This window comes from Pangasianodon hypophthalmus, chromosome 29 (genome assembly GCF_027358585.1).
Source record: "Pangasianodon hypophthalmus isolate fPanHyp1 chromosome 29, fPanHyp1.pri, whole genome shotgun sequence".
NCBI classification, from domain to species: Eukaryota; Metazoa; Chordata; class Actinopteri; order Siluriformes; family Pangasiidae; genus Pangasianodon; species Pangasianodon hypophthalmus.
The window spans coordinates 12,159,923-12,182,011 of NC_069738.1; the positions used below are offsets into that span (position 1 = coordinate 12,159,923).

General features: G+C 41.4%; 1 protein-coding gene across 12 annotated transcripts in view; it reads left to right on the plus strand.

Annotated features, from left to right (window-relative positions):
• Positions 1–645: 645 nt before the first annotated feature.
• Positions 646–22,089, plus strand: part of tpm3 (tropomyosin 3) — a 24,545-nt gene continuing 3,101 nt past the window's right edge. The window contains exons 1-10 of one of the 12 annotated variants that reach the window (XM_053231538.1): positions 647–975; positions 1,782–1,907; positions 11,740–11,873; positions 12,466–12,583; positions 12,762–12,832; positions 13,968–14,043; positions 18,475–18,537; positions 18,667–18,736; positions 18,964–19,042; positions 20,221–20,608. In XM_053231538.1, the coding sequence (XP_053087513.1) occupies positions 862–975; positions 1,782–1,907; positions 11,740–11,873; positions 12,466–12,583; positions 12,762–12,832; positions 13,968–14,043; positions 18,475–18,537; positions 18,667–18,736; positions 18,964–19,042; positions 20,221–20,224 (855 nt within the window). In that variant the 5' untranslated portion in view covers positions 647–861 and the 3' untranslated portion in view covers positions 20,225–20,608. Of the gene's footprint in view, positions 976–1,781; positions 1,908–9,271; positions 9,951–11,739; positions 11,874–12,465; positions 12,584–12,761; positions 12,833–13,151; positions 13,228–13,967; positions 14,044–18,474; positions 18,538–18,666; positions 18,737–18,963; positions 19,047–20,220; positions 20,609–22,089 lie in introns of those variants that run through there. The other 11 variants (XM_026942311.3, XM_026942310.3, XM_026942317.3 and 8 more) reach the window with 11 other exon arrangements.

Consider the following 22,089-nt stretch of genomic DNA (forward strand, 5'->3'; position numbering starts at 1 on the left):
ATCAAGACCAAAAAGTATTTTGGTTTTATTCATAAAATTATTTTACCAACAGAAGATCTAGCGACGGATAGCGTCATTCCTGAATGCTGTGTTATAGCAAAGGCCACACCACACACAGCAGGATAAAGCAGTCAGTGTGTCAACTGACGTGCCATAAATGTATCGCACGACCTGGCATGACAGACACACACACACACACACACACACACCTGTGCCTGTCACAAATGGGCTTTGTCTTATTATAGCAGAGGCCAAATTCCCTCCCACACCCTTGATCCTTTCTTTTGTCTCATTATTACATATAATACCTCTCTATTCCACTTATATATTGAGAAGAGTACACATGAGGAGATAAAAAGTGAGAAGAGGAAATCACAGGAAAGTTGCAAAGGAAAGAACAGGAAGAGAATAGAGCTATGAAAACAAAACATGGACAATATGTGACAAATCTGTCTAGTGTTTGTTGTAGCAACATCGCTAGTTTGAATGAGAGAATAATTTTATTAATATGGCCAAGGATCTGATTTGCTCTATGCCTGTATTAGGTAGCTACATGGACAGAGACCTGGGTGGGGCAATAAAGGGGGCATGGTATAATCAAGATGGGAGGGGAAATATGCCCCCCAGATATAAAGGCCCTCCCCTTATCTCTTGCTGAGTTTGGGCTCCTTTTCCTTCACTCCCTTCCTCTTTTCTTCCTCTTGCTCTCAACCTCTTTGTCAAAGTCTTTGAGCTCCATCCTTCTACCTGATCCCCTCCTGCTTTTCAAGAATCACCACACTCCTCATTTGACCACTTTTTTTATTTTTTTTTTTACTTGTTCTGATCCTCGTACTTTGAGCACCACTCACCACAGCCAAGATGGAGGCCATCAAGAAGAAGATGATGATGCTGAAGTTGGATAAGGAGAATGCTCTGGACCAGGCAGAGCAGGCCGAGACCGACAGGAAAGCAGCCGAGGAAAGAAGCAAACAGGTGAGAGAGAGAGAGAGAGAGAGAGAGAGAGAGAGAGAGGAGAGGCTTGGTGTGTAATTTTGCTTGAGATGTAGGTATCTTGAGATGTGTTCTGAGGGAGATTTTATTTCATGGGTACAAATACAATTTCAAGCTCTTAGAGAACTTAAGTTTAAGCTCTGTATTATTTGGATACATAAATTAGACAAAATTAGCTACTTTAAGGCATTAAGCCATTGGCTTGCAAGTTAGCAAAACTGTAAATAAGCTTAAATAGATCCAGCCCACAAGCAAGACTATCTAAAATATAGTGGAAACTAGCTTGTTCTTTAAATTCAGCACCATAAACACTATAGATTCGTCATATATTGAGCATATCCATACAGTGAGAGTGTGTGAACACTATAAGGGTGTGAAATCAAACTAAAATACTTCAGTGACAACATAAAACTAACACAGAAAGGGGAGCCCACTGCTAATGTGGGTTGAGTGTAATCCTAGGCAGAGTACTGAAAGCTGAAGCTATCTGTCAGAAGTCTGTAATGTGCTTGTGGAAGAATGTAAAGGAAGCAGGGAACTCTGGATTGTGGGAGAGAGGAACTTCCCATGGACCATATCTATATGCACATTTTGTTGAAATAGTGATACACTTCTTTCCACATAGTGCAGGGTTCAGAATAGGAGCTGGAAAAGACATGGACTTGTAATGAAGTGCCAGCTTAGGAGGGGCAAGGAATGGAGGGGTCTCAGTGTATCATTATGTCAGTGATAACTATTCACACTTTGTTTTTAAACTTCCACTCTCCCCTCTCCTGTCTCTCCCCCAGCATGAAGATGAGTTGATTCAGATGCAGAAGAAGCTGAAGGGAACTGAGGATGAGCTCGATAAGTATTCAGAGGCCCTGAAGGACGCCCAGGAGAAACTGGAGATAGCTGAGAAGAAGGCTGCTGATGTGAGTGAGAACAATCCACCAAGGACAAACACACCATGCCATAGTCCAGCCACTTCACAACCCCCTCCCAACCCCCTCGTCCCTGTCATTCATTCTATTCCTTTATTCCTGCACAGTTGCCTCTGTCTTTCCTCCTTTTTGGACATCAACTAGATATCCCCCACCCCCTATTATAACCTCTATCCTTGTGCTCTCCTCTTGTCATGTCCGTACTTTTTTCATACCACCAAGTGCCATAGAGGTGACAGCAAGTCTTATTTAGTACCAATACTCTGCGTGTGCTCCAGGTGGATAGTTACAACTGCTAGACCACTCCATGCTTATAAATCAATGGGTGTCAGAAGATTGGGAGACTCTCTCCGGCACCGCATTGGCCCCTAGCTGGATGGTTTTCAAAGGAAAAACCATCAGATTACATCTGAGAAATGAGTCTTGGTTCCTAGTTTACCAATAAGCACGTCACAGGCTTTACATGTATACACATATTCACATTGTTCAGCATTATATTACAGAAAATTCATACGGGCTTTAAAATAATTGAGGATATCTTCTGAATATTTAGTCATATTTATCACATCACTTTTCACCGAGTATCAGTGTTTGCCCTTCAAGTGCAGTCTTAAAGTTAAATTCACCGTTTGAGTTGCTGATCAAATGTACATTCACTTTCGTTACTGTAATGTATATAGCGTATTAATGAACTCCTTAACATTGATCATGTTTGAAGTAGTGGTGCAGTGTTAAAATTAGTTACAGTACTCGCATTAAATCGTCTCTGTCTTTCTTTCGTTCTCTCTTTGTTTCCAGCCTCATGATTAACTGTTCTGTCAGAGGTCTGGATATAGCAGGCCCACCTGTTGTCATAATGTGTGGCCTTCAAGTTATGTATGGCGTGAATGCAAGGGGTTTTGGATTGTGTGTGTGTGTGTGTGTTTGGTGAGTGGGTGTTTGTATGCAGTTTCTATGGAATTCTATGAGATGTATTCACTCTGGAGTGTTTGTGAAAATGATGACTACTGTATGTAGTATTGAATGTGAGTAGGAATGACAATAAGTACATAGTGATGATCTGGAGGTCTTGTGGAATGTAGATATTTCCTCTTTATAGCAGGCATGTATACTGGCTTGTGCAAGAGAGAATCCATTGTTCTCATTCAGAGACAGAGGCACACACTGGTCAGGGTCATCTGAGGAAGATTTATGGCATTCGCTGATCTAAAAAGTCAACCAGGACTATAAGTTCTGCTCCCATTGGAGACTGAGTGTGTGTTGCCACTAGTACATCTGTCATTTCGATTCCTATTTGAAACCCAACCTTGAACCCAAGCTCTTATCCTCTGCCTTTAGAAAATCAGTAGTTTTAATAGTGGTCTGCTACATAAGATAGTTTCCAAGAACTATCAGGCACATCTTAGCACATCAGATTTTGTCACTTGTCGCCATGCAGTAAGAAGCTGACAGACGGACTGTGCCACATGCGGTGATCCCCCCCATGAAGAAAGATAGTTTAAATAGAGCTCTGAGTCACTGGGAGGACTATTGTATAGCCAGAATGTGAGAGGTGAAGGACAGTGTAATTCGAGTCGCAGCTTATGGTTGGTCAGCTTCCCTAAAACCACAAAGATAAATCTATTTGTTCAGCTGGACCTGACCTTTGTTCAGTAACTGACCTTCTGACTTCAAGTATATATTTACACTAGGAGTCATACAGTAAGAATTTGGGTTATAATAACTATATAACCAAATAGCACAGTTTTTGGAAAAACAACAATGAAATGTAAGGAAAGTGCTACAATATTTGTTTTAAAAGATTTGTTCAGAGGAACATTCATGGCAAATATATCGGTACAAATATATATAAGCATTTTTTAAGGGATAGTGTCTTTTTTTTTATAATAATCAATGCATGTAAAACATAATGTTGATGATACTACTGGTATACTGCCACACCCCTAATCTGTACCAGCTGACTGGGTGGTAACGTGTGTGTGTATTAATATGTAGCAGGTCAAGTATTTGGTGAATGTGTGGGTCTTAGAGGTGAAGATCATCCCCTACCACCTTGTCCCCTGTGACCACTCCTGTGAACTGAGTCGTTAGTGGCATAATTAGCTTTGCTACCAGTTGTCACCACTAACTGGGAAAACACACACACACACACACACACACACACTTCTATCACTGTGGGTTATTTCCACTGACCTGTGTATTAACATAGCTACAGTGCCTTGCATTCACCCTCCTTGAACTTTTCTACATTTTGCAGGGTTAAAATCTGGAACTGAAATAAATTAAATTAGAATTATTTGTCATGAATTGAAATGAAATAGCCTATAATCAAATATTTTGAAAAATTATATACAAATAAATTTTATTATGAAAGTTAAGTATTAACGTATAAGCATAAGTATTCACCCCATTGCCGTGAAACCCCTAACAAACAGAATCATGGAGTTATCAAAATAAGTATGGGACAAGGTTCTGGAAAAGTATGAATCAGGGTTAAACATTCAATCCATTATTTAAAAAAAATGGAAAAAATATGACATAACCATTACTCTGTCTAGAGAAGAGTCAGTCCCCCAAAACTCAGTGACCAGGTAAGGAGGACATTAGTCAAAGAAGCAACCCAGAGAACCCACAAGGGTTTTACTCTACCAATCAGATCGCTATTACATCATACTACCAGTAGAACATATTTATACATTTGGACAGGCCTATTTATACAGTACCACCAGCAATATTACTAAAATGTAGCGAATACACATACACAATATGGCCAAAATTTGGGGACACCTGACCATCACACCCAAATCTGTCCCTGAACATCCCATTCCAAAACCATGAACATTAATATGGACTTGTTTCTCCATTTCCTGTTATAATAAGCTCCACTCTTCTGGGAAGGCTTTCCACTAGATTTTGGAGTGTGGCTGTGGGGATTTGTGTTCATTCAGCTACAAGAGCATTAGTGAGCTCAGGCGCTGAGGTTGGTGAGGAGGTCTGGGGTTCAGTCGGTGTTCCAGTTCATCCCAAAGGTGTTCAGTGGGGTTGAGGTCAGGGCTCTGTGCAGGACACTCGAGTTCTTCCACTCCAACCTTCACACACCATGTCTTCATGGAGCTCGCTTTGTGCACAGGGGCATTGTCATGCTGGAACAGGTTTGGGCCTCTTAGTTCCAGTGAAGGGAAATTGTAACGCTACAGCATACAGAGACGTTCTAGACATTCTAGTGCTTCCAATTCTGTAGCAACAGTTTGGGATTGAACCATGGATGTGATGGTCAGGTGTCCACAAACCTTTGGCCATATAGAGTATACAGAAGAGACGTTCAAATCTTCTCAAATTTTCATGGCATATTTTCACAGTAGTAAACTTATCTCTTCCTTTCCTCATGGTAAGCAGGTAAAAAGGTTAAATTTTAAGTCACACCAGTCTTTTCTCATTTCTTGCTCTGTCCCACCCAGCAGCTTATTACATGAATTGCACTTTGAAAGGCCATTGGTAAACATGGTCAAACTTAAATTTGAACTGCAGTGACAAAAGTGTACATTCTGAGTGGTGCACAGTTCGCCGGTGTCCTAAAACATGCTGGGATGCGGATTGGCTATGCTAAATTGCCCCTATGTGTGAATGAGAGTGTGAATGTGTGTGCACGTATGGTGTCCTGCAATTGACTGGCATCTAGGGTGTATTCCTGCCTTGCTTCCTGTATTCCCAGGATAGGCTCCAGATCCACTGTGACTCTGACTCAGGATAAAGCAGTTACTGAAGATGAATGAACATTATTTTAGGTCAGTTGTGTGCAAATTGGAGCTAAGGGCCATGATGACACGCTAAGATTTGTCAGGGATTCTTAACACCTGCTGTCTAGTGAGTAAAGAAAAATTGACTAGAGCATAAAATGTGGCTTAGGACAAGACTGCCATCTTGGGCAACTCAAAACTGGCCATAAACTCTGGCCTTGGTCTCAAGCACCATCTACTGGTGTGGTTATAGTAATGCACATCATCGGAATTTATCATATTGATGTATAACCAAAGATTATGCTTACACTTCGGATAGAATGACAAGTACAACAAAATCCAATAAACACACAATATAGTTTGGGTAACTAAACCACTCAGACTTATTGAGAATGATGCTAATAATATACTAAATAACAGTGCAATGGATATTATTTAACTAAAGACATACAGCAATGAGTGTGTGAATGTATGTGCACCCCATGATGGACTGGCGTCCCGGATTCACCCTGACCCTGACCAGCATAAAGCCATTACGAAAAAGATGAAGGATAAAGACACATAGCATTATCCCACCACCAGCACAGAGGAGTTTTGCTATTAAATGAGTGTGGTGTATTCAGTTTAGCTGATCACAGAGGAGTAAAATAGCACATTAAATATCAGATGTGACCTTTCTCTATCTTCATAACTAACATAAAAGGTAATGACAGTTAAATTGCAAACTTGGGTAAGTAAAATCTGGCCAGGAAGTCTGTCTCCATCTGCTGCTGTGGTTGTAGTAATGCAACCCTCTACAAGATTACACTGTGACAACTGGAAATCCTTGACAGGGAACAGGAAGGAGTGACAGGATATGATAACTATGTCGAAGCCTAACATTTTCCACTGCCACTACTTCAGGGTTGATTTCACTTTACTGTCTGTCATTTAAAGTTGCACAACCTGCTGTCAGGGATGGCACGGCGGTGCAGTGGGAAGCATTGATGCCGCACGGCTCCAGAGAGATTTGATCTGTACAGAGTGTTCTTTTCTCTGGAATCTCCGATTTCCTCCCACTTCCCAAAAACTTGCCAGTAGATGGATTGGCTAACATAAATTGCCCCTAGCTCTGAATGAGTGTATGAATGTGTGTGTGTGTGTGTGTGTGTGTGTGTGTGTGTGCGTGTGGTGCGTGAATGAATGAATGAATGTGCTCTCAGGCCAATCTGTGTGAGTATCATAATATTCTTACCTTTTACTGCTACACATTACGATGACTAAAGCCATGCAAACAAGCTTATTCTAAACCACAGAATGCAGAATGCAGCACACACACACAAACACACACACACACACACACACATACAGAATCCATCATGCTTGATCTTGTTTTCAGCCTTCTTGCTACATATGACTGTGTTTAGGAATCCGTATGAATAACTCAGGCCATCTTTTGCTGCTGTGCAACGTCTGCCTTGGGAAGTGTTAACACAGGGTTTTGGAAACTTTCTTATCCTACTTGGTACTGTCTAATGTGATGCGTAACATAGACCAGACTTCAAAACTGTTGGGAAAGATGTTTCTTAACTATGGACCTTCATTATACATTTATTTAAGATTTAATATGGTCATAATTTCTGTAATATATGACCATTTAAGAACATATAAGAGGCTGTATAAGAGAAAGAAGGCAATATAATAGAATGACTAATGACTTTCACATAAAAAATTTCCCATACTTAATATCATCATGGATGTACTTTTTATAACCAACAAAAATTAAACTGTCACCCAGTTACTCTACAAACACAGCACACAAGAAAGAACAAAACAGGGCAGCATTTTAAGACAAATACTGTATATACCAGTTAATACTGACTTAAATGATTGTGGAATAAAGTTATATGAAAGCATAATATCATAATTAGTGTCTTTTGACCCTAAATATTGTATACTGGTGTAGAAGGTGCAGTAAAATCAGTGTCCTGGGCATCCAGGACAAGCAGATTTGTTTTTAATCATAGTTGTCCACCAGACAAGTAAGTTTAATAAGAAAAAAAAACCTAGTTGTTATTGGCTTTGGCAAACAAAAGGTTTCATTTGGTTTGTAGGTACACTATATGGCCAGATGTTTGTGGACACCTGACCATCACAACCATATGTGCTTGTTCAACATCCCATTCCAGATTTATTCCCCCTTTGCTATTATAATAAGCTCCACTCGAAGGCTTTCCACTAGATGTTGGAGTGTGATTGTGGGGATTTGTGTTCATTCAGCTACAGGAGCATTAGTGAGGTCAGGCGCTGATGTTGGTGAGGAGGTCTGGGGTTCAGTCGGTGTTCCAGTTCATCCCAAAGGTGTTCAGTGGGGTTGAGGTCAGGGCTCTGTGCAGGACACTCGAGTTCTTCCACTCCAACCTTCACACACCATGTCTTCATGGAGCTCGCTTTGTGCACAGGGGCATCGTCATGCTGGAACAGGTTTGACCCCTTAGTTCCAATGAAGGGAAATTGTAAAGCTATAGCACACAAAGACATTCTATACAATTGTGTGCTTCCAACTTTGAGGCAACAGTTTGGGGAAGGAAGACATATGAGTGTGATAATCAGGCGTCCACATACTTTTGGTCATATCGTGTATACTGTGCACGGATGACAGACAATCAGGAATATGCAGGTATGTGACAACTATGACGAAACCAAGCAAAAGCTGTCATGTAACTCTCCTGCTATAAGTAAGTCACCTCTTACTTACAAGTTTGCCAGACTTGTATATGTTTTACATGTGATGCAAGACCACAGCGCAGCTGAGACGCGGGCCGACGACTCTGACTTCACGAGGGCGCAAACATGATGGCACAACAGAAACTTTGTGAGAAAAGGATAATGGTCGTGTACATGGAGATTTTACTTAACCGGGGGGATAGCAAGTGTGGTTTTTGATTTGTCCACCTGCGACGTGAACGTTTGACGTACTGGTAGAAGAATTGAACAACAACATGAACACAACTGAGGTTATAAATCTAGGTTTAATCATTCAGATTTGTTTCCTCCATGGTAACTGTGTACTCCCAACACCCTGGATTTAGCAGGAAGCATGTTGCAGGAGTGACACATAGTCAGGGTGGGTCTTAAAGCGCTGGAAGACTGTTGCAGGTGCTAACTATCCTACCTATGAGTGTGTCAGTATGTTTCAGCATCCTGTTTCATTTTGCAAGAGAGAAAGACAGTGATGCAATGTTCAGCTGTAGTGTTTTTAATGCTGATGACACACACTTAAAGCAAATATGATTTTAACAAAAGGAATGCTGTGCAACACTTCCGGTTCTGAGTGTAAACTGATTGTGTGAAGTTTTTAGGTGGTGTTGATGGTTAGTAAAGAGGGTAAAGTAAGACCAAAAAGCTCTAGCCAGGTTCTAAATGAATCCTGTATAACCTTGGCGTCGCGTGCAACTACACCACACCTTAGCTAAGGAGCGGTCTGGAATGCCGACATGACCCTTATGACGTCATTTACCTGGACACGTGTGATTCGCAGGGTGGCCAATCAGCTTTCACTGCGCGCGCCTGACATCTGATCCAGGATCAGAAAGGGGAGTGCTCAACGGTCTGACTTGGGCTGGGTGGAGCGAACCGGAAGTGAGTTGAAAAAAAGAGAAAAGGAAAAAAAAGTGTGCAGGGAAGACAGATTTAAGGGGAGGGGAGGTGAGATGAGATGAGATTCTGTCGCTGCTAACTTTAAAACATATATAAATTGGAAGAAATTGGGGGAAAACCAGGCGTGGAGACCAGACAAGCGGAAGCCTGTGAATTTGGATAACTTGCCACGTCCTACTGAGAAGAAAAAAAAAAAAACTTTCTGCGCTTCCTGCTCAGGATCCATCCAAAAGGCAGTTCGAACACTATCTTTCAGGCTTGAGCATTTACAGCAATTGCAAAAAAAAAAAAAAGGTGCTGCAAGCTGAAAAAGGTCTCGTCTCGTCCTGTCGTCTCTACAACTTCAGCTACAAGTTGTGCTACACGTTGCGCTACAAGTTGACTCGTTGGCGGGGCGTTGGTTTGTTCCCCCAGTCCTCCCCACCACTCTCATCACTCTGTGCACAAACGCTCAGGAGGATACAAGCCCGATCCGTTGATCACACTACTCTTAAAAAAGGAAAAAGAGAAAGAGAACAGCTTTAAAATGGCCGGAACGAACAGCATCGACGCGGTGAAGAGAAAGATTAAAGTTCTGCAGCAGCAAGCCGACGAGGCAGAAGAAAGGGCCGAGATTTTACAGAGGCAAGTCGAGGAAGAGAAGCGCGCGCGCGAGCAGGTAAACCCTCCACATTACAGTGTTTCTGACATTTCTGAAATGTTCAGCTGGAAGCTTGATTCATCCCTGAGACTGTGAGTGTGTGTGTGTGTGAGTGTGTGTGCTGAGCTGAAGTGCAGCTCACACCCTGTGGAGCAATGAAAGGCATTCCGAGGCAGCATCCTGGCAGGGCTTTGCTTCATTCTTTAGCACCATGAAGTCAGTCAGTTTCCAATGAAAAGTTCACACTGAGCTGCTGAATGCACCATACTGACATTTTTCAGCTTCCTGAATTAAAAAACCATCAGCTCATTTCCTTTATTAAGCTGTACACGTCATTTGCGTGTTCACCTCATCGTGTAAGAGTTGCATACTGTACTGTTAGCTTGTACAAGGGTGTTTTTTTTTTTTTTTAAGTTTTTTCCTTTTCATTAAGTTAATTTCTTGGATTGTGGTAATCAGTTGAAGTTTGCTGTGTATGCACTGTGAGAGAGGAAGGCCCTGAGTCGTGCTACGACAGCACATGGGTGTGTATTAAACTGGGTGGTGTACTGGGTGAAGCCTGCCTCAGGAAAGGCAGTAGGCTGCTTCAGACCTCATTATACACCTGAGCACGAGCCTGTGGAGCCCAGGTGCGCCATGACGGTGTGCACGCGACGCTTTCTGCTGCTCTCAGACCCTGCAGCTTTCTCTCTCTCTCACTCACACACACACACACACACCCCTCAGCCAGGAGAAATGAAAGAGAAATGGCTGAAATGCCTCCCTGGTCGGTTTTCAGTGCACTTACTCGTGATGAGCTCACCTCCTTGGACTTCGCAGTTCCTCATACCTTATTAGGAGCGAAACGCCAGTCTTCGCGAGCGGTTGCGTCATATCCGGCTGAGCAGAGTGAAGCATGCATGCTGCTGCTCAGATTGAGTGATGGCACTTTAGGTGTGCTATTGGTGCTTTTAAATTGTATGATTATTTTTAAAAATGCTTTTAAGATAGTTGCACTTGCTACCACACCACTGTTGAAACATTGGCCATGAAGACTTTTTTTTTTTTCCTTTTTTTCCCTTCTTCTCCTCTGTCTGTGTAAACTGACTGCTGTGAACATACATGGTCATTAAAGTGGCAGGGCTAGCTGTGCAATGCAAACTGTTTATCTCTGTAGTTTCTCAGAGCACACACTTTGGCGAGTGTTTCCGTGTCCCTTCACTGCCCTGCTGAAGAAAAAAAAAAACACAATAGAAACCATCACAGAAATTCTAATGGTTTCCACTACAATCACCATTATAAACCATCAGCTAACCATTAAAACCATAATCATTATTGGTCCTTAATGGTATCCACAAGACATAACATGCCACCAATAGAAGGCAACAGATTACCAGTAGAGACCCACAGGGACCATTACAGTTTCCATTAAAACCAATACAATTCATTTTATAACCATTAAAACCGTTACAAACTCCATAATGGTTTCTATTGGGTTTTTTTGTTTGTTTTTTTTTTTGGTCATTTGTTCCATTCTCCAAGTCACAGGTTTCTAACTCTCTTCCTGGAGAACCGCCTGACCTGCACGCTGTAGTGTTTTCCTAGCTCTGAGACATCCACTTCAGCACAGGATGGCTTGTTAATTAGCTGATTTGTTGGCTCGGGTGTGTTAGGAGCAGGGCAGGGGTACCCCAGGACCAGAGCTGAGAACCTGACCATATCTGGTTCCTCAGCTGTATTTGTCTAGCATTTCTTCCTTATACCCTCCCCTTCTCTCTACATTCAGTACATGATTGTGTTAACAGTTGTGTGTGTGTGTGTGTTGTAGGCCGAGGCCGAGGTGGCGTCTCTGAACAGGCGTATCCAGCTGGTTGAGGAGGAGCTGGACAGAGCTCAGGAGAGACTGGCCACAGCCTTACAGAAGCTGGAAGAGGCAGAGAAGGCAGCAGATGAGAGCGAGAGGTACATGCGCACACACATTTGGTGACTAGCCGTTTACAAGGTATCTGTGCACACACTCGGGCTCGGTTCACACCTGGTTTTAACATCTGTCTCAAGTGATCCGATCACAAGTGGGCAGCCAAAACACGTAGCCATTTACTCCTGGCATCATGAATGTGTCCTCAGTGATCGTTTCTGTGAGAGGAATGGTGTCACGTGGTCTGTTAACGAAACTTATAAATGAATGAGAGATGAAATGATGAAAGAAGCTAAAAAAAAAAAAAAAAAAAGCAGATGCTTTTGTCTCTGCTGTTATAACGTTGCTTTTATCCGTTAGCCTAGCGGTGGAGCGCTCTACCATTCAGAGCTATTTCCAAACAGTCTCGCAAATGTTACGTATTTTCTGGCTAGGACAACTGCACAGTCGATTTGTTGCATTCTGGGATGCACTGAGAAGCTTTCGCATTCACGTTACAAACACTACATGAACATATGCGTCCCAGACCACGTCCGAATGTCCACTTACGATCAGATCAGCGAGGACGCATGTTAAAGCCAGGTGTGAACAGGGCCTTGGTGAATCAGCTAAACGGTTTTTCTGTCTGTGGAACAGAGGCATGAAGGTGATTGAGAACAGGGCACTGAAGGATGAGGAGAAGATGGAGTTACAGGAGATCCAGCTGAAGGAGGCCAAGCACATTGCTGAGGAGGCCGACCGCAAATACGAGGAGGTGAGCAACATGCATTACACACCCGTCCCTGATCCCAGCTCGTACTGAACTGAAGAATGTACGCAATGTAGTGGTCATTGCTCTGTCACACTTGTGTGGATAAAATGTCACACCATCCAGATGGTGTATGGGTGGCTGATTCCAGCAATTGGAAGTGATTGATTGTGTGTGTATACAGGTGGCTCGTAAGCTGGTGATCGTTGAGGGAGAGCTGGAGCGCACTGAGGAGAGAGCCGAGCTCGCCGAGGCGTGAGTCATGCATCTTTAAACAGACAATCTCTCCTATGAGCTGCACTTTATTAGTACAGTGACTCTCTCCAGCTGTTAACGTGTGACAGAGAGCCTCAAGCCGTGTGTGTTTTCAATAAAGCTAGCTCATTTAGACATGAGGAAAATGCTTGCATTTGCATGACAAAAGGAATGCTTTATCCTAACCTGAATTCTGCTCTGTGTGTGTGTGTGTGTCCGTGTCCGTGTCCGTCATCTGACTATTCCCTCCCCTCCCTCATCCCTTTGTTTTTGTGCATGTTTGACCCTTGGTGCAACTTCCTTCGAACTAAACTAACAGTAAAAAGAAGCAGTTGGAGGAGGAGCTAAGGGTCCTGGACCAAACACTGAAGACTCTGCATGCTTCTGAGGACAAGGTAGAAGTGCTGTGTGTGTGTGTGTGTGTGTGTGTGTGTGTGTGTGTGTGTGTGTGTGTGTGTATACTCTGGAGATCCTCTGTTAGTGAGGGTCATCATTTTGTGTTTTGGGACGAATAGAGGGGGAGTTTAAAGTCTAGAAAAAGTCAACCAGGCTCTTTCCTCCAGCGATGGCCATCTTCGATCTCTGCTTGTGCTGTTCTGCGTACCTTTCAGACTGTTTCTTTCTCTTCCTCCTACTTTATCTTGGCTAACACTGTTGCAGCCAGCATTCTGTGTGCTGGATTGTTTAGACTGAGAATGTAGCCAGCTCCTCACAGCATGAACAAGCATGAACAAGTGCTTCTCGCATGTCAGTGCCACATTACCATTGTCACGCTGTGCATTTGCCAACGGCTCACACAGCTGAAGATCTGAATACACACGGTTTGAAACTTAGATGTAGGACCTTTGCCTTGCTCAATTACACCATGGTGAAAATGCACTTGTAGATTCCTCTCAAGTTTCTGGGAAATGTAAATACAGGCTTCACAATGTCACTTCACGTTGCTGCCTTTAAGGACTGTTCATCACCTGCAGCTCTTCTTACTGTCCACTTCTGAGCTTTGTTCTTCACTGACTTTGTATATGTTCTATTTCTTTTGCTTATTCTTCCCTTCATGCCCTTTTCTCCCTCTTTTTTCCCCCTATTTCTCTTCCTGCTTTTTCCCAAAAATCAAAAATGCCCGTCCTGCTTTCAGTAAATGCGCCGAGCTGGAGGAGGAGCTGAAAAATGTCACCAACAATCTAAAGAGTCTGGAGGCTCAGGCTGAGAAGGTAGGGAGTGTGTGCTGCATGAATCTTTTGGGGACCAGCGTGTGTGTATTTGTGTCTCGCGAGCCTTATTTTATGTTCTGTTATCCAGGTGGCAAACGCAAGGCTCGTAAGCCGTATATATCCCACTGCTTCATTTCTTTCAGCCTGCGCAAACCGCACAGCATTACCTGGAATTCACACCAGACATGTCGCATAAGCGCATAGCAGCCGTATATCCAATAGGCATCGCATGCCTTCAGTCCGGTTCACCTCTAAAACACCGCGTGTAATCATTAGAACGGAAACTAAAGCCCAGACATTGTCATACCCGGCTTTTATGTGTATAAACTCAACCATATTTGGCACAGATTTCTCTGCTATGTGTGATGGGGACCGTGGACATAGGGCCATCTGTACTTGCGATACAGTTTACTTAAAAAGAAAATAATAAAACAGTAAAACAGAATAAAAAATGTGACCCAAGACAGTGGGATGGTGAATAAACTGCTTGTTAGGGTTCATTCTGATTATCTGTAAGTATAATTATTGTTTAAAAAAAAAAAATCAGTGGATTCATGTTTTATGTCTCATGGAGGTCTTGTGTATTGGAGCACTGGTTAATATGGACATGTCTCTGTGACGCATATCTTAAAATGCTTTAGAAACACCCCCAACCCCAGATACCAAAACACACTGCCCGAAACCAAAAATGCAGCGACCTACAGAAATGATTGGGAAAAACAATATTAATGCATTGGAGAGAAGAGGGATTGAGGACATGCATGGTCTTAGTGAAGATAACACTAAATGATTGTTGGTGTTCTCTAACTAACTCATGACCATAACCAGATTAGTGAACAGATACACTTATAATAATAATATTATTATTATTATTATTATTATTATTAAGTTAAAAAGTGTAATTCCTTTTCCTGTAGTGCAGTGTTTCCCTTTCCTGATTCTGGTGGTGAAACTTAAAGAACGTCTCCATGTTGAGTGAAATCAGGTGTGTTTGAGTTGAAGCACTGAAATATAACTGCTGGATTGGGAAACACTGTCCCACTGTATAATAATATTAATAGCGTCTATATTTTGAAGAAACGTCCGACCTCCTCCCTTTTCCTTAGCCAATGAAATCCATTTCATTCTACAGCCAGGAACTGCTGCCCAGTCATGTGGACATAAAATGATAGGATGCCGTCACAAGTGGCCTTTTCCTGGTTATGCAGCTGTGTTTCATCATCCACACCGAAAGGCTGAACATATTTATTCACATTACATTGAGCTTTATGGGGCTGTAATCAAAAGGAGGGAAGGGAGCGCTCATCCTGAGTCGCTAATGAGTTTATCCAGAGCTCATCTGTCCTAGAAGTCAAAAGTGTAGCTCTGTTATGCATAGACAATAAAATCGCGGTGGGGTGTTCAGCAAAAATCCAGTATATTTTTACATCCCTTTTTAAAATATATTTAAATATTCCGCCTCACCAGAAATGCATGTAAATGCTCTTTAGCTATACGTCCTTATTGCGAGTTTTTTGTCTCTTAGTCTTGTTCTTTTGTTAAGCAAACTTAACAAAGCTCATGAAGCGAGCTCATAAAATCCAGGCTTATTTATGATGGCCTCACTTAAACTAGCCTTACCGAACACTCCAGGCTCAGTGTGTTCCCCTGATGAACGCCAGCTGCGACATGTTCCCACTAATTCAAGCGAAGATGTAGTAATCGAGGCTCAAGCACTTGCATGCCATGTTAAAGCAGGCCTGACAACAACAACGTGTCAGTTAAAGGCTCCACGTCGAGCTTATACACAATGAACTATTAAACTCCACAATACACAATTATGAAATAGTATTCGTTGAGTATTAATAAAGCCATGGAAAGAAAAGCCTAGCAGAAAATAGCCAACAGAATATATAAGAAATCATTAGAAGTCTCTAAAACACTTGCAGGCATTTCTAGGTATTTACACACTACTTTACTGAGTAGGCTAAGAACACAGGGGAAGTTATTTCTAATTAGTCCAAATAATTCAACAAGGCATTATATAACAAGTGTTACATTTTTCATTGACGTTATGGATTTAAGTGCAACATGAGCAGAGGAATAAACATGAGTAGGTCAATGATAATGATTTAAATGATCTCAGAATGGTAAGTGCAAACCTAGATGAATACTTAGCTGAAGGGAAAGTCACAGAAATGAACCGCATGACATATTTTAGCTAGTAATAATTATAATAAGGATACAAGTGAGTGAATTTCAACTTTCACATCATACGTTGCATTACTGCTTCCTCGGCTCTAAAGAAATGCAAAGAAGAGCCTAGAGCAATGCATATAAGGATATTTGTTTTCAGTATAGGTTCAAAGTGATTACTACAGTATTCTATAGCAGTTAAATCATTCACAATTATGATCACAAGATCGCCTCAGGAAATGCGAGAGGATCTTTCCCATCCCAAACTCATGTAGGCGTTGGTGGCGTGAACACTTTCCGCAGTACACACTCCCTCAACCGCTGGATTTTCACCAAACAGGCATGACATGGTTGCTCATGCAGTAACCTTCACTCTAGACCTCTGATCTTATTGTGATGGTTATCAACGAATGTCAAAAACCATGAACTACATTTGGCTGATTTAGATCGCTTTTATGTCTTCTTGTGGCTTAGTGGCATTTATATATTATCCATATCCAAAGAACAAAAATGGCTTATGAGCCTATATGTAAGGTAATTTTATTTATATATTCTTAATATATATATTTTTTAATAATTATATCCTAATATTTAAGCGTGTTGGGCTACACCATGCGTAACGTATGTGCCAGCAGTTTATTAGCCAGTGACGTGGCAAAACGTTCATGACTATGTGCATGGTTGTATTAGCTGAACACATTTGCCTAAAGCATATGTTGCCATAGTAACTGACTGGGAATTAAGGTTAGCTTTCTTCTTGGAACCCAAATTAATGCAAATTAGCCAGGTTTGTTTATAAAAAAAGAAAGAAAGTCTGGCTTATTGAGCTCAGTTAATAGTTATACCCCCTGCTCCTCAGACAAAAATGGCTTCTTGATTAATTCAAAGAATTATCTTGAGCAAAGGCAAAAGAAGGGGAAAAATCGTGTTTGATTTCAAGTGCAGCCATAAAGTCATCCTACACGAGATCATTCTCCATGTGCCGTGTTGGGAAGAGATACTGACTGGAAAAATTATTGTGGATAAATTTAATTTTTTTATTTATTTATTTTTTAATGTCAGAGTTACAAAGAGTTGCCCAGAGTACAATCTCTTCATAGTAGAAGGATTATTAACTGTGCCACATGTAGTAGGACAATAGTAGTGAACGAAAAAAAAAAAAAAAAAAAAAAGAATTACAATAAAGCACATTTTTGGATTTTTTTTTTTTTTTTGACACACGGGTGCGATACACACGATTGGTCATAAACAAGAGTCGGATGTTGCATGGTGGGAATGTGCATGGGTTACATAGTGTTGGATGTGAAATAGATTATAGCTTATTTAAAAATCCACCTTGATTAACATGGAAATGTATTGCAAACCGTGCAAGAGCAGTGAAGTTACTGCTTCTGCATAAAATGAACTGACGTCATTGCATGTGATTGTGTATCTAATGAGGTTAATTAAAATCTTGTTTGATGTTACAGCTAGGATGCTACTGTACATACCACTTAAAGGCTAATATGTAAGGAATAACACACGACAGACCGTGCTGTTAAAAGAAATTAATGCACGCCGGGGTGGTGTGATACGGCACGACGTGCAGAGGAGTGCCACTAGCCCCCTGAAAGGTGCCTGCAGTGTGTTATTCTGCGTACATTGTTACGACTGGAAAATCGCTATAATTTGTCCAATTTGAGAATTCAGCTGCAGTGTAGTATAAAGATATTTATCAGTATGTGGGTAAAGTTACACAGAACTTCTTATGCCCTCTTGTTGTTAACATATTCACAAATGGAGAAAACGTAAGGGTACGCATTTACGTTAGTACCTGCGTAGTGCAAAGTCACCAGTGTGTACAACAATAATGAGTCACTCGGCAAGGACGTGTGTTCTGTACAGGCTCGATGTTCGGTGTTTGTGGCTGTTCTTCTGCTTCGTACCTGCTGTGTTGTTGCTGTTACAGCCACATTCCTACGCACATGTCCTGATCTGTTTTAAAGTTCTGGCAGTGCAGAAAGGTTAAGAACAAAACGCCCACTTTTTCCTCCTCAACATTCCCCCTGCCTCAAGGGGACTTTTGTTTTAGAGTTCAAGTTTCCGAGCAGGGACGCGTGTTACCGTGTCTGTGTCAGTGTGAGCAACTCGACAGCACATAAAGTACTTTAAGTGAAACAGATCCTGAAGCTAATAATTATATTGTTGTTTGGAAGACATGATATGGCTTTTCCTTTTTGTTCATGCACACTTTTCTTCCTTCCTACATGTTTACAGTATTCCCAGAAGGAAGACAAATATGAGGAGGAGATCAAGATCCTGACTGATAAGCTGAAAGAGGTGAGCTGAGACTCTAGTTCTCGAAAATGCGCTTAACTTTTGGTGAGGTCACACTGACCGTGACCTCGCACCGTTTTTTGATCAATGCTGGAAGTAATCCAGTAAACCAACTGCGTGTGTTTTTGTCAGGCTGAGACTCGTGCCGAGTTTGCTGAGAGATCCGTAGCCAAGCTGGAGAAGACCATCGATGACCTGGAAGGTAAGATATTCTGCTGTAAAGCTCATTTCTGGTCCCTAGTCTTAATTTACAGACTCTCATTCTCCCCATTCACTTTGTGTTCTTCTGTTCTTCACTTTGTGTTCCCTGTCTTGAAGGACATAATTGTAACGCCTTATCTCAATTCTTCCTTCTGTTCTGATTTTGCCTTTACTACCATACTTGGTGCTAAACTTTTTCTGTTCCTTTCTTATTTTTCGTGCAAACAGATGAGCTCTATGCTCAGAAACTCAAGTACAAGGCCATTAGCGAAGAGCTGGATCACGCCCTCAACGACATGACCTCTATGTAATTACTTGGCCTGTATTTTGTGTGTGTTTTGTGTGTACACACAAATGCTCGATGTTTCAGTTGCTTATGCACCACGGTAGTGCCTGAGCCTCAGCGCCAGATCGAGTTATAATGAGTTTTTGCATTATTTACTAGTGGCTGCAGAATTGCAGTGTGTTTTGGGTTTTGGTTTATATTGGCACTGCAAGTGTAATGTTAGTATGATTGGTGCACTGCCTGTGTGTGTGTGTGTGTGTGGTGTTTAAGAGCTGCTAACACGCTGTTTATGGTTAAAGAAGCCACTGCATGGAGTTATTTGGCTGTGTGACACCTGAAAAGATCACTGAAGGCAAAAATGCCATAATCAGAACTATTTAAGCAATAAAACATGACAAGTCGTGCAGTTATGTGAAAATAATCGACCACGTGGTGGTGTGATGCTTTACCACCCCGAATGGCGATTATTTTTCCACTAACAGCATGTCCTGAAGTGTTTTATTTCTCTTATACCACAGCAATTAGTCTATGATTACAATTCTTTATTAATAAAAAGACATCAGACTTTTTATCCACATATGATTACAATTAGTGTTCATGAAACAAGTTATGTCTTGCGTAATACCTTCTTCAAGTTGTTTCCTCCATAGCTTCTATTTTGAAGTTAATAAGACACAAAATGCAGCGCGTCATATTAAGGAGAAATCACAAAGACTTTCTCGTGTCACAAAACTTAGTTACAGCTTTACTTCTGACTGCTACAAAGCGCTGGCACTGGTGAGTCTTTCCAAAAACACGTCACCGAAAACGTCACCGTATCAAAGATAGCACGCGTTTTGTACGCCCCCGTATAGGATGATACTATAGAAACGCCGATGTATTATAACAAGCAAATTAATATCAACCTTGCAGCCAGAACTGCTGTTTTGAAGATTAATTAACACCTAGTGACCAGTCAGCATGGAGTGTTGATCAGCGCTGTGGTATAACCTGTATTAACTTCTGCTTAACTGGAATGCTACTCTGCATTTACATTGTGATTATGCACTCACCCAGTTCCTAAAGTTCCTATTGTGTGGTGTTAAATGACGTGTGTGGAAAACGGCGAATCTGGTTTGAACGGCATTCCTTGTTGACTTTAGACAAAAGAGAAGCATTTCATCTGTAGCGAGATGTTGATCATCCCTGTTTGTTTGCAGATGATAAGTTTCTGGACTTTACTCTGACTGGCTTTCTTCGAGAAACCCTGCTCGGTCCTCTCAGCCTTGTCTCCATCCTGACCGCTCGCACTCGTGTCTCCTTCATCCTCCTGTTTTCTCTCTGTATCTTCAGGTTTATGTACCTCTGTCCTTACCTGCTTTCTGTTTTGTCGATATTTATGATGCCTTTGTATTCTCTGTCTTCTCTTTTCCCACTGTATTATAATTATAACAGGCATTGATGAAAGTTCTTGGACTTGTTTTGTCATTCATCGGTGCTATAATCTCTCTTCTGTCCTCCTGTTCTTTGTCTTCTGGCTGTATTTTGACTTTCTCTGTACATGCGAAATGAAGGGAGGGGTGAAAGAAATGTTTGTTGTGTTTTAAATGTTTGTGTCTCACTTTTTTTTGGTGGCAATAATTTAAGAGCAATTTTTCCATATGCACATCACCATCATCATATTCTTATTGTCCTATGTGACTTGAACTGGAGTGAGTTACACTTCATTATGTAGGAATAAAACATGATGGGTTGTCCTGCTGTAGGAAAATAATCAACAGTGTGGTGGTGTGATGGCCTGAGATGAAGCAAAAGTTGATTGATTTCCAGTAATATCATGTCCTAAACTGTGTCTTATTCCTCTTATACCACAGCAATTTGCCAATTTTAAATTTAGTAATGAACGCCATGTTGTGTCTGTTAACTGTTACTATAGAAATGATAAAACATAGAACAAGTGCGTTAACAGAAGCCTGTGATTTGAGTCGGAGTTGAAACTACACTGTTATGGAACTGGACACCTTCTGACCTTCTGAGTCAGTATCAAGAACAAAAATTGGACAAAAAAATGCTAGAGCAGACTAATGAGGTTTATCTGTTTTGGGAAAACAAAAACATTAAGGAGTAAGGAATGTGTTTAAATTATATTATTTATATCTGGTTACTTTCTTGCTGCTTAAAATATCTAGTGCAGGTAGCTACATTGACAAAAGGCTTCTATGTAAATGGAGTGAAATAGCTACTGAGTATTTGTACAGGGACACACCACACAAAGGTAGAAAATTAAAATAAAAATTACTTGGTCTTTCATAGGTCAATCACTGCATAAATATTAAAACCATGAATTTTTTTTCCCCTCAAATTGCAAATTAGTGCCTTGAGTAAACAGGTTAATTTTGCCTTTATTCCATTTGGACTTTATAGGAGGGAGGGTCTAATAGATCATAAATAACTTCGCCCTATGCCTCAGCGTACACACAGGGTGGCATTGATTACACAGGTTTCCAAATTTTTCCCCCCACCCTGTTCTCATCCTCTTCTCCCACATGTTTCAAAAGCTGCACACTAGTAGAAAACCCGGTAAAGGCCAATTTGTACTTGCCGTTAAACACGCGTACGCAAGATGGCCGCCACACACATCCTGCGGTCGTTTGGCACGTCGCTTGTGCACGTCCTCAGAAATCAATGTGACGTGTCCGTGTGGTGCGATACCAACGCAAATAGTGGAGGCAGCACCATGTGACATTGTACACAGGTGAATAAACAAACTAACCTCTCAAATCGCATACTTGTGTACTACTCTAAACCCTTATTGAGTAACACTAATGATTTTCCTCTTACAGTTAGTGTTTAAATTTTAAAAACCTCTTAATCCTCCCGTAAGATCTGTTTTGAGTGACGTTCTTCTGCATTTTCTAGATTAGTAAATATTTTTGAATGTACGGAAAAGGTTTTTGATTTGAGATGCAGATCATGACGACAGTCACGCCGACGGCAGAAGGTCTTAAAGAGAAACGGAACTCGTCAGTGTGTTTAAACTTGCTGTCCTTGAAATGGCTATATCAACTTCTCTTCTTTTGAAGACCTTC